The sequence below is a fragment of the Micrasema longulum genome, unplaced genomic scaffold (genome assembly GCF_059751315.1).
Source record: "Micrasema longulum isolate JH-2025_06_02 unplaced genomic scaffold, ASM5975131v1 h1tg001391l, whole genome shotgun sequence".
Taxonomy (NCBI): domain Eukaryota; kingdom Metazoa; phylum Arthropoda; class Insecta; order Trichoptera; family Brachycentridae; genus Micrasema; species Micrasema longulum.
The window spans coordinates 231,141-244,944 of record NW_028278577.1 but is presented as its reverse complement, the minus strand read 5'-3'; the positions used below and the strand labels follow the sequence as shown (position 1 = coordinate 244,944).

Here is a 13,804-nt window from a genome sequence, read left to right as displayed (position 1 = left end):
GATTTTGTCAAGCACAGGCTGCTTGGAAAGATCAAATGAATATAAAAAAATAATGCAAATGAATCTAAGGATTTATACCAGTGAAATTCGGAAATTTACATATTAAAAACAAAGGCAGAAATTAAACAAAAAAACGATATTGTAAATTATAAAATTATTGACAATATTAAATAGGAAAAATATTTTTTTTAATCTTTTCTATGCGAAAATGCAAAATTTACTGAAACGGCTGATTTATTTTTTAGCTGTTAATATTTGTACATAGCTTTTAACTTATAACTATAATTTAAAAACTCGGCATATCTTTCGCGTTGTTTTATCTACTTTTTAGGTCTATCCCGTGGTCTGATGGTCAACGTGTTTGCCTACCATACAGGAGATACTTTTTTCAGGTTGACACTTGATTTAAAAGGGCTTTAGACTAAAATATTTCATAGTTCCTGGACTGACACCTGAAACGCAAGACATATCATTTTACCCTTTTACCAGTACCAATACAGTTTCTATGCACCCTTAGGTTCGGAAAAAGAACGATGATGTATATAAAATACAAGCTGATCCCGGCAATGCTTTGCTATTGCTAGATTTAAGTACGTACTCGTATATAGAGGAAAAAAGATGGTGGAACTTTTCATTGATAAGTCTAGCTAACCTAGGTACTTGTTTATGCTTGAATTCCAAATCTCAAAATAATAAAGATTCAAATATTGAATTTAAGTAGGCACCTAAGTACTTGCTTATTTTTGAATTCCAAAACATAAAATAATCAATTATTTTCAAATAAAGAATTCTTTTAGCAAATGTCAAACTCTGCTCAGGGATGCACTTTAGTCGGGAATGCGATTTTCAAAAATGTATAGAATATCAGTTGATATTATCTTAGTATAACCAAAAATCCAGCAAAAGAAATAAATCAGTAGAAATTCAATGAAATAATCTGATTTGGATCCATAAAAAAACGAATGTTGTTTGTAAACATTAAAAAACCAGCTTTTTTTATACACAAAAAAATATCCTCCATCCATTTTTTTTGTATCCGCATTCCCGGCAAATGCAACCCTGGTGATGGATAAAAAAAATATTTACGCTCCTAACTTTTTTTGTACTTAATAAATTGAAGATTTTATGCGATACAAACCTTTTCGCGGCAAAGATGTACATTAATCTGAAAACCGCAAGTAAATCGGTCCGGTAGTTATTCAGTCCATCGAGGACAACCATTCGAACATTGCCTTTTATATATTTTTTTTTATGTTTCATTTTTATTTTATTTTATTCAGAAAACATACAGTCATACAAAATAAGTATTAAAAACAACATTTTTTAACATAAAAAGACCAATTAAGTTTTCATAAATAAACATTAAATGTGACAAAAAGATAAAAAATAAATAAGAATTTTAAGTGAGAAAAGAATAATTGTTGACATTTGCGTTTTCCATGGAGGTAATAAATTAAAATAAATAAAAATACCGAATGTTCACTCCGAGCCATCCACGCACACACATGAACGCACATATAAAACATACACAAACATATACATTACATGCGGCACATATACATGGCATAAACCACTGAAGATGCACATTCAGCAACTATCCCAAATAATCGACCCCATGAAGAAATTTTCTGTACAAATGCAACGTGCAGTTAAAAATGTCTACATCAATACTGAGTCCGTTATAATTTCTACTGGTACGTCTAATGAATGAATTCGAGGTATAATTGTTTTTACAAGTTGGTACATAAAAAAGAGAGTTTACTCTAGTATAGCGAAGAGGACAACGGAAACCAATATTTTGTAAAAGATACGGCGAATCAACTATGTTATTGAGAATTAAAAAAAAAAAAAAAAATCATATGTAAGGCGCCTTTTTTGTAGTGATTCAATATTAAAATTGATCAAAGATGCGCCGTAATCATTTTCAATGTTGCCAAAACGATATTCCAGGCTCCTTATAAATTTCTTTTGAATGTTTACAATTTGATTAATATATACATTATATTGAGGGGACCATAGATGTACATATAAAGTTTTATAAACAAATAAGTATCAGAGTCTTAAGCAAAATCAAAACTATTGAAAGTAGACGTTAGTCTGACTCAGCTAAGTGTAATAATAAGATAATAGGAACGGGAAATGAATAAAAATATATTTATTTTAACCTTCAAATTCGCGGATGACTGCGTCGGATGAGCGGTGAAAGGTTTCTGATCTAACTCTGTCCTCTGTGGCTAAAACCGAATAGACAAAATTACCGAGGCTATGATGCAAAGCCAAATACAGTGGTGCCTCGCATAACGAACGCCTCGCACAGCGAACGCTGCACACAACGAACTTCTTTTTCGTTCATTTCACGATTCATACAACGAACTTCGCTTCACACAACGAACTTCGCTTCACACAACGAAGTCGCCCACTTCACACGATCACTGCCGATTTATTGCATCCTTCCGCGCAGGCAGTCGTTAGTCACTGAGCAGTACGCTTAACTTACGCACGTGTCGCAGCAATCGTTGAAGAGGATGTAGAGGAGCTTATTGAGGAACACAAAGAAGAGCTGACAACTGAAGAGCTCCAAACACTTCTGGCCCAACAACAGGACAATGCTCAAAGGGAAGCGTCATCTGATAACGAGGAGCAACAATCAAACAATCAACCAATTCCAACTGCTGACATCAAGAACATCCTGGTCAAATGGAAAGCAGTTCAGGAGTTTACCAATGCCCACTATCCGGATTCCGCTGAAGCAAACAAGATCAACGACCTGTACTCCGATACTCTTGTCCGTTATTTCCGGCAGATGTTGAAGAAAAGAGAGAAACAAACGACTTTGGACAGGTTTTTCACTGCACCATCGGCCAAAAAGCGGAAAATGGATGAAGATGTGCAAGATTCGATTATTTCTTAAAATTAAAAAATGTGTGTTTTTTTCATTATGTTTTTAGATGTATCTAAATAAAAATAATAACAAAAAATTTATCTTTTTTTTATGTCATCTTACCATATTTTATGCTACAGAACGAATTATTTTTTTTAACATGTACTGTTATGGGAAAACGCGTTTCACATAACGAACTTTTCGCATAACGAACTTGCTCCTGGAACGAATTAAGTTCGTTGCGTGAGGCACCACTGTACTTGGAACAATTAAAAAATGATTTTCCAATGCGGCCAAAGCAAAAAAGATAGTTTCGAGGAAAATTTTTGTTAATGTTATGTTCATTTTTATCAGATCAAGTGTTTTTTTATTACACGCCAAAGTGATTTTAAACCGAGTCATGCAATCAGACCAACTAATTATCTATTATATTATTATTTAAAAAAAAAAAAATAATAAAAATAAATATTAGCGTTTTTATAATTGACCCAAATATTTCAATTTTGGTGGCCATTTTCAACGAGTTGTAAATAACTCACTATTAGGAAATGGAAATCAAGATGGGGTAGAGTGGGGTTCGAACCTCGGACCTCTGATCCGTGAGTCCGCAACACTAGCCACGGGACCACAACCCGACTTATTGTTTCAGCAAGTTTAGTTTATTTAAATTTATTTCAACAGAGAGGGAAAACATTTTTGAGAAGGGAATATGGAAGTCTAGGCATTCACAGGGCTTATGACCTGTCATTGGCTGGTTTAAGTGGCCACTATACGCACTGTGTAACATCCAACATTCTGCCCATGTTTAAACATCCACGTTTCCTCAACTCTTCCATCTGTTGACTTTTGTGAAGTACATAATAAAGGTTTCAGCTCTTTTACTAAAAAAAACACCAAAGTCCACTTTCGTCATAAAAATGTTTTTTTAAGTTGAAATAAAAATCTGAAGTCTATTTTGTTTTAATACGAAAAACATCAGTATTCCTAGATATGCTATTTTAATATGTACTACTTAAATTATTATCAAAATATTCGTTATTTTTCATTGAAAGTTCTTGATAGATTGAAATTGTAATCCGGAGCCGTGTAAATACGTGATTATATAATATAACCACGCGTTGTGTTCAGGTCCCGTGTTTTCACGTTCTTTACAAGCTGTTAAAAAAAGCGCGTTTTGATGACATCTTTTGACTTTCATTAGTACATTCCGCTGCTGGTAAACTACGTGAAAACACGGGACCGGGACACAACGCGTGGTTATTATAATCACGTGTTTACACGGCTCCGGGATACAAAGCACAAAAACAGGAGTGAGACGCTGTATGTATATGTGCGATCATTGCAATGCGCAATGTGGCTCTCCATAAAGGCCAATGTTGGCAAAACTATCATGCAAAAATGACTTATTCAATTGTTTCAAATAAATATGAGAAGCGAGAATTGATTTAACCCAGTACTTTCATAATTATGACACGTTTAAGAAACTCTTCACAAAGCATGAGATTTCACGAAAATGGGCCGGGCACAAGGTAAATTCTATGTTATCATGCGCCATTGTTCTTGAACTTTGCAACAATGGTGATTGGACTCATAAAGGTAATAAACCAAAATCAGTGATCGAACATCCCATTTCCAAGACAAACAAAAACTTTTTTTTCCGAGTACCTTAGCCTTGTACATGGCACGTAAGGCTACTAAATACAGGGGTCCAAATATATTTTAAAAAAAAAAAAATCTATGTGTATTCGGCCTGTACTCAAAGATTTAATTAGTTCAAAAGTTATGATGTTTTGTAAATCGCACAATTAAATAACAAAATCTTGTTTCCTGACTATTTCGTTCAATGTGACTCGCGTGGTTTATCATTTAAGGTATATTTGTACTTTAGTCTACAAAAATTTGGACAAACTTAAAACATTGTTGATGAATCCACCTGGTCCAAGAAGAAGTAAAACAATTAAAAAATATTTTCAGGCGTTGCCTAGTATGTGAAATAATTCAATCAGATGAATCTCACCTGCAAAAATAAAGGTTTTAGCTCTGTAACTTCAAAAACGTCAACAGATGGAAGAGTCGAAGGAATATAGATGTTCAAATAAAGGCAGAATGGTGAGTTTATAATATTAGAAATCAAACACTGATTTGAGTCTACTGAACACTTTATTTTATTTTTACAAATATACAAAATATAAAAACAAAAATTTCGTGACAATTGTTTCGCCTTGTTAGGTAATTGTCACGAACTTTATGTTTTTATATTTTTTATATTTTTAAAAATAAAATAAAGTGTTCAGTAGACTCAAATCAGTGTTTGATTTCTAATATTATAAGTTTAAATATGGACTTCTACAAAATAAACACCAAATCAATCAATAGAATGGTGAGTGTTACACAGTGTGTAAAGTAGCCACTTAAACCACCCAGTGACAAGTCATAAGCCCCGTGGTTTCCTAGACTTGTATATTCCCTTCTGTAAAATTTTCTTCATGTCTATTGTAACATGTTAATATTAACAGCTCCCTAGGGGGTTGAATCCAGTCCTTGTATACAAAAAATTGGACAAACTCAAAACATTGTTGTACGAGTATATAAAGAGTTTAAATAAATATGTATCTCAATGAATAAAAAAATAATTAATTCGGTCAATCACTTTTATATGTCATTGCACATATATAATTATCTCTTATCTCGGGTAGTAAAAAGCGCCGGCAGTCAATAAAACTCACTGTATTATGCCGATACATGTGATTGGATCCGTGCGGCGTTTTAGTACAGGGTTTGATATTTATGCATTATTGTAAAATCGGTAACTTCTACCTATCTGATATAAGGACAATAAGGAACTTCAGCCATACGGGAAATTGGATACAAAAAATGTTTTCTTGCACGCGGTAAAAATTAGAGCATTAAATTGTACGGCAAAGTTTCTTAAAAATGTACGAAAAAAATAATAAAAAATATTTTAATTATTTAAACGCACTACTTTGATCGACGTCAAGGGTTCATATGAACCAACCAATGACATGAGAGCTGACATCCGGTAGGCTTACCGTAAACGAACAAATCGAAAGAACTAACAGAGCACAATATCTGACGACACACGCGGAGTTATTTCTGAAATACAAAACTTTAAAAAATCATAGCGCTGATAATACGATATACGAGTATATGAAAATATTTTTTTTTGCCTTAGTTCAATTGTCTATTAATTTATATTTTTTTAAAAAGACACAACTTCCTCGTTCTCAAAAAACCCTTCATCATTTCTACGTATTGATGATTTGTATTAGTGATTTTTTTTAATAAAAAAAAATATGCTACTAATAGGTCCATAAATTTTTTTTTCGTCAGTATTTCGTTGCCCTAATCATAATAAAAAATTGTTATACATTTTTTTTCATTGTGGCCTGTAGGGAGTATGAGCAAATGAGCATATCGCTAGCCCAAAGCAACTGTGAGGTATCTCGGAAGAACCTATTCTCAGATAATCGGGCTTCGAGGCGTGCGAAGGTTCTGACGAAATTAAATTATTTGAAGCAGATTATAAATACTATATTTTCACATAGGTTAACTATCTAACTTCAATGTTTTATTGTTTGAAAACATTAATCAATTTAAGTTATTAACATATCTGCATGTGTATCTCAAAATCTAAAATTTCGGGTTTATCTTATTTGTGCTTTGGGCTAGCGATATGTTTATTTATTAACGAAATCATACAGTCTTTATATAAATTCAAGGTACAAAAGAACAATTAATTAAATTAAATTAAATTAAGACCAATTACAGATTTTTCATTAATTTATTATAAATGCAGGAGGAGAGGGAAAAAATAATTAAATTCTAAAAAAAAAAATGTATAAAAATATAAATGTAAAATAAAAAGTACATAAAAGGGAGAAGACATTGTATATCTCCTACTTTCTATATACTTTAATCCCCTCTTTCTCTGCTTCCATGAACATTTATATTTTTTAGTAAAAAACCAACAATAGTCAATTAGATGCAGGTAGTAGATGTACATATGAATAAGTAAAAATTAAGAGTTGAAATTATAAGTTAAAATTAAAATTAAAAGTTAACATTAAAAGTTAAAATTTAAAAGTTAAAATTGAAAGATAAAATTAAAAGTCAAAGTTAAAAGTTAAGCAGGAGATAAATTTAAAATTTCTTTAACAGATCTGATGAAAATATGGTATTTACAGTGTAATATGTCGATGTCACTAAAACTGTCATTACAGGTAATCTGTATTCTTCGTAGAGTGCTATTTTTCATATAATTAGTCATTGGGTTAGGAATGTCGAAGAGTACAGATTGACGAGTTCTACGGATAGGGACTCGATATAAAATGCTTCTAACAATTTCTGGGCTATCAATTAGGTTATTAACCATTTTGTAGAGAAAGCTCATATCCAACATGGTACGCCGAGTTGCGAGATTTTGAACCTTATGAAAATTAGCGGACTCAGTTGTATTTGAAAATGAAACATTATATTTGAAATTTAATCGTCTAAGACAACAGTTTTGAATATGTTCAATACGATTTTTGTAAGTATTGTATTGAGGATTTCAAATCGGCATTCATCATTGTTTATTGCATTATTTTCTACATTCAATAGGTGTAGTTATGCACTTACTAATGCACAATGAGTCCTTAGTGATTGGTAATTGCGTATGTTTTGTTTACCGCAAATTACTGTACGTAGAATGTATTATGAATAGGCTTAGAGTTTGCGTAAAAGGACATAAAATACTAATACTTAATAGTATTTGACCGGAAAATGTGAATTGACTTGGTTAATGTGTTGATTCTGCGCATTTGCCGGCGCGGCGGCGGCGTTTCGTCACCAAACCCGCGATGACATGCAAAGGAAATATTTTGTAACGCTCAACTTACATCATGGTATTATCTTGTGTTGAAGTCAAACTTTTACCGGCAGACCTTGAGTATGAACGACAGTAATGGACTATTAGACTAATGCAGTGAACTTAACGGTCCTAACTTTTTTGTATTGACGGGTAATTTGGGTTTAATATGTTGCTGTGTTGCTACATTTTTCTAGGGTGATAAATAAATTATGCAAGTAAGTATTGAATGTCCAAAGCATTATTTTCTTCAATAATCCAACATAATAATAAAGCGGATAAAAAAGTAGGTACAAAATATAATGAATATGCTATAAATTGCTATTTTTTCTGTGGTTCTGTGTGATACAACTCTCATCTATGAAATAAACTCAAACTACGTAACTTCGTGATATATTATGTTGTGTAGCTATATTACTATCCATTAATTTAACACATAACTTATACAAAAGTTTATAAGAAATATCACAATGAATTCAGTCAGTATAAGATATTCTCAATGAAATAGCAACTGGCCGATTTGTTCTAGAAATAAATAATGCCAAAAACGGTCGCGTCGAGCGCCACAAGTGTTGCGAGTCATATGTCAAAAGTATCACCTCAAAGAAAAATAGCCCTTAAGAAATAACGTTTGAAATACTGTTTTACAAATCGAGAATCTTCAAAGAATTTGTGTAATCTGCAAGTTAACTCTAGGAAAAAAATCCCGCTACTGGGTTTAATATGTTCAAAATACAGTGCAATTATTTGTATAAAGAAAAAAGCTGGAGTAATCGCCTAGTTCCTTGGCTCATTGCTTGCGCTCGGCCAGCTTTATTAATATTTTTATTTATATTTGGAGAAACATACGAATGGTGGCAAGGATTTGTAAAAAGGAGTCATTTTTTGTTTGTTTTTCTGTAAATAAAGTTACCGTGAAACCATATTATGGATTGTCAAATATAATGGTAAGCAGCGCATAATCGCTTCTATACACATATATTTTAAAAATAATGAAGGTATATTTCGGCATGAATTATATGATCATTTTTATTAATTTTAAGAAAACAGATTGCTAAACAATTTATACCAATTCGTATTTTTTTTGATTTTAAAAATCCGTATTTTAAATCACTCGTCTTTTGCTCAATAGGGTATTTTCACAAGTCGGGAATAACGTTAAAAATATAATACATATTTAGAGCAGATTTTTACAATTCTTATTCTATATTCTATATTTGGAATGATGCGGAGTGGCTATTTCAATGTACGCTTTTTTTCTTATTTTTTTGACATTATATTTAGTAATGTATAGAAAACTTTAATTGGCCTATAATTTAGGTTTATTTGTAAATATTTTTTTTTGTTGTAACGGCTGTTGTTTTCTTTTAATAAATAAATAACTATCAATGTATCCAAAACCAGTTTTCATTTATAATTTTCGGGTTTAAAAATGAGCACATCCAAAACAGCCCGCAGTTGGCATAACGTCATTTTGACGTCACGCGTTATGACTGCCAACAGCGCTTCTAATAAACGTTTCGTACAAGTTTGGTGCCAAAACGTCATATGTGCCATTGGTCCTATAGGGCGCGAAACGTCTCGTTTTCGGGTAATTAAAAATATACACATTTTAACCATTCTAGAAAATTTATCCGACGTCGCACGAAAAAAATATTAATATTTTAAAATCAATGTTATCATCGTTATTGCTATGCTTATTTAAAAACAAAAATAATAATAAAAAAACATGAAAAGATCATATTGTAACACGACACGCGATGTTACAGTACCGTTTTCAGGGCCTCGATTATAATGTGAAGATAAAGACGTTATACCTTCACCTTGACGGTATAGTTGAAGATAAATTCCCTCTAGCGATTATAAAGATATACTACCGACCCCCCACTTTCAAGTTTTGTGTAGGTACATCGATATGAAACAAGGCGAAGCGTACGTCACGGTACACATATCTACGCTCTAAAATGACATAGCTTCAGTATGATGTCATAGTTGAAGTTAAAATTCTCCCGACCGACTACAAAGGTGATACCCCCCACCATCAAGTTTTGATGTAAGTACATTATTTTATACCGGCGGGTCTAGAACCCCTCGATACGTTTATCTACGCATTAAAAGTGACAAAAAATTTGTTCCACCTAGTAATTTTTCCTTAAATTATGATTTATTAAAAATTTTATTCGTTTTGAGGTTGGCACTTTTTTACTTAAAATCCTATTAAAATATGAGAGAGAATTAAGTAAATTTTGAAGTCGAATTAAATTCCGACATAATTGTCACTTTAATAAAACAAACGCCTAGATGTGAAAATAATTTCACTAGATTCTGTCCTATAAACAAATAAAAGCTAGGCGTTAGAAAGTTACAACTCTAAAAAATAATTTAGTTATTATATTTTTTCCATCTGTTTTACTATTTTTCCGAGGCGTTAAAGGAGCCGGTTTTATAGTTGATCGGTAGATATACACAGACGATCGTTAAGCGTACCGTCTAGGTGATTTCCAAAAGTCATGCAAAATTCATGTTCAAGCGAGCATTTTTTGCTAGAATTGTGATTATTGGAGTTTATAATCGCTTTGAAGTGACCACTTTTTATCACAGAAGCCTATTTAAAATATAAATGAGATCTTTTTTAAATGACGTAAGGAACGCGGACTAATTGTTTGCGGTCATTCCATTGGCTTGTTTCGATCATATGATGTCGATATGACAAGTAGGTAGAACAAACTGATGTAAGATACAGATAGTACAGAAGTTAAGTATACCGTCTCGATATATACAGATGAAGATAGCGTCCATAATCGAGGCACTGAGACATTTTTAGTCTTTTAAAAGTTTATTTCCTTTAAAATAGGATTTAAACTTAAGCTCTATGATAGACTCCAATAGACTGTACCTACAGCAATAGACATTATCAATGTAGAGTTGCGATGTTTAGTTTAGTTTATGACCCAAAGATAATGAAGCACAACTTATTAACATAATTTAAGCATAAAAGTTGCCACTGACACTCATTTGGGTAATATTTAGTAATTACCTACTTAGCATTTAAATTGTTTTCTTTGAAATAAAATAAGAGCCGTACCTACTGGACATAATTTGTTATTTTTTCTGTTAGGTTTATTTGAGCATCTTTCGTAAAGGCAAAGGTACCGTTAAAAAAGCAATGAAACTCATTTGTGTTTTGTTTTATTATAAAAATAATCACCACGCTAAGTAATTTTTCCACGGCTCAGCAAACTTTAATGTAAGTCAGTTGTTTTTCGAAACATTTTTAAAGGCCAGTGACCCGATTGCTTAGTGACTAGTAGAAGCTACATATATTCTGATAAGCGCATGGCTAAAAAGCTCAAAATAAAGAAAAAAACTATTGTGAAAACTAAAAACTTTATCCACTTAAAAATTATTCACCTGATTCGTTTTGTGTTATAAATGTGTATTGACAAAATGCTTGTAGGAATTTTTTGTTCAATGTAAGCACTTAATGAAAGCCAATTTATAAAAAATAAAAACAAGAAATAGCAAATTGATTTTCATATTGAAAATACATTAAAAAACATAGTGATACCAGATACAAAAATATAAAATTAGTAAACAGGTTTAAATAAATATTATTTTTATATTTTGCTTCTTATTGTTTAAATAAATTTATATAAATATATTAATATATTGATAAGTATGCACCGTTGTAAGCTGGGAAAAGTTTCAAACAAAAGTTGTGAAAATTACCCATTTTAAATCAAATAAAATAAAAACATAAATATCCAACAATGTTTGAGTATGTCCAAATGCTTGCAGACTAGCTGGATTTTCTCCCTAGGGAGTTGCTCATATTTAAATTTATTTCAACAGAGAGGGAAAACGTTTTTGAGAAGGGAATGTGGAAGTCTAGGCATTTACAGGGCTTATGCCTGTCATTGGCTGATTTAAGTGGCCACTTTACACACTGTGTAACATTCACCATTCTGCCCATGTTTGAACATCCACATTTCCTCAACTCTTCCATCTGTTGACTTTTGTGAAGTAAAGGAGCTAAAACCTTTATTATGTTGGTGAGATTCATCCGGCTGAACCAAATCACCTACAAGGCAACGCCTGAAAACAATTTTCCAATTTGCATACTTCTTCTTTTACCAGGTAGTAATTCAACAATGTTTGAGTATGTCCAAATGCTTGCAGACTGGCTGGATTTTCTCCCTAGGGGGTTGTTCATATTTAAATTTATTTTAACAGAGTCTAGGCATTTACAGGCATTCCAGCCAGTCTGCAGTAAATGCCTAGACTTCCATATTCCCTTCTCAAAAACGTTTTCCCTCTCTGTTGAAATAAATTTAAACATAAATATTTGATTAAAATCAGATTGATATAAAATTTATTAAAATCAGATTAAAAGCATAAAACGCAAAACACGATAAACATACAATTCTAAATGTTATTTCTAATTAAAATTCAATAAAATATAATATTTATAAATAAATATATAAATAAAATATGATGTTAAATTATGACGCTAATGTCAGAGACACCCGCCCCTTCTTTATTTACATTTAAAACTTTGTATATTCTTTATTATTCTATCCGTTCTCTTTCTTTCTTTATTATCTCCCCCCTCTCTTCAGATGTATGTTTTTAGCTAAGTTTTGTTACTATATATGTTCAATTTTATAATAACAGCTTAGGTAGGTAGGAAGAAATTGCCTTAAGGCAATATGCCCGCCCTTATATTGATTTATTTATTTATACGTTTTATCATATTACATACATTTTTTTGTACACTTTGTCCAGCCAACAAATGTATATACCCCGTTCCAAGCTAGGCAATTACATTTCAATACTTAAAAAAAAAAGCAAGTTAAAAGAAAGAACAGACAAATAAATCATTTTATATAAAAAAATTGTATGTACCAATGTCCCAATTGTAAACTCGAGATAAGATCTGGACTCTTTTATGTAAGTTTTTCTAGATTTAAACAATCACTAAGGTAGACCAGATCTTGTCTTGAGGTAGTAATTATTATTTCATTTTTGTCTTATCTTTAATTTTCTTTAGTTCTATTTTATTTCAATTGTGCTTGTATATACAAGTATTATAAAGAAATGTATTTACCGTTGTTAAAATGACTTAATACTTGAAGTAATATTTGTTGAATAACCTTACATTTCCAATTCAGAAGGACGCTCATTTAAAATTGGTTAATTATATTGTTCCAGACGCCCCGTTCCTGTTGCGCTTCTTGCGAACCAAGAAGTTCTCCGTGCCGCAGGCCTGCGCCATGCTGGAGAAGTACTTGACGGTGCGCCAGCTCTACCCGCAGTGGTTCCAGAAGCTGGACATCACGGACCCCAGCATGGAGGCCATCCTGGACAGCGGTTATCTGGTGCCGCTGCTCAAGAGAGACGCCAACAATCGGCAGATCATCCTCTCTTGCGCGGGTAATGCATGCTACCTCTTCCAGTCACTGCAGAAGTTTTGCTAAGCTGAATTTGAGGCTATTTTCTGAACTCACCTTGGCCAGGGCACCATCTAGATGATATGGCGATCGGCCCTATCGTAATTTTATAAGACGTATATTATAAGGTAGACCGAGGCTATTCGGATCAGGCGGGTTATTCGGATCAAGCTAAGAAAATTGTTTTCTTCAGCAAACTTATTATTTCTACGGAAAAGTTATATTCACAGCAACGCATATTAAGATATTTATTATTAATGTACACGCCCTACGGGCTTTTACATTTATTAGATATACATTCAAGTGCAGCATTGAAACATAAGTATGTACTTTTAGTTAAAATTAAAAATGACATAAGAAAAGCTAAAAGATACAATGATAATAACTAAAAATAAGAAAATGTACCAATATATGTAGGTATATGGGTAAATAGAAAAATATTTAATAAATTTACATATAAAAACATACACACATACGAGTACATACACATACACATGCATATGCATACACACACACATATACATACATGCATGCATATATACATACATGTATGCATATATACAGACATGCATGCATATATACATATACATACACATAAGTATATAA

At 32.1% G+C, this 13,804-nt stretch overlaps 1 protein-coding gene across 1 annotated transcript in view; it reads left to right on the top strand.

Annotated features, from left to right (window-relative positions):
• Window positions 1-13,804, top strand: part of LOC148275556 (clavesin-1) — a 57,980-nt gene that overhangs the window by 28,201 nt on the left and 15,975 nt on the right. Inside the window, exon 3 of the mRNA XM_088235549.1 lies at window positions 12,960-13,181. Coding sequence (XP_088091675.1) covers window positions 12,960-13,181 — 222 coding nt within the window. The remainder of the gene's footprint in view (window positions 1-12,959; window positions 13,182-13,804) is intronic.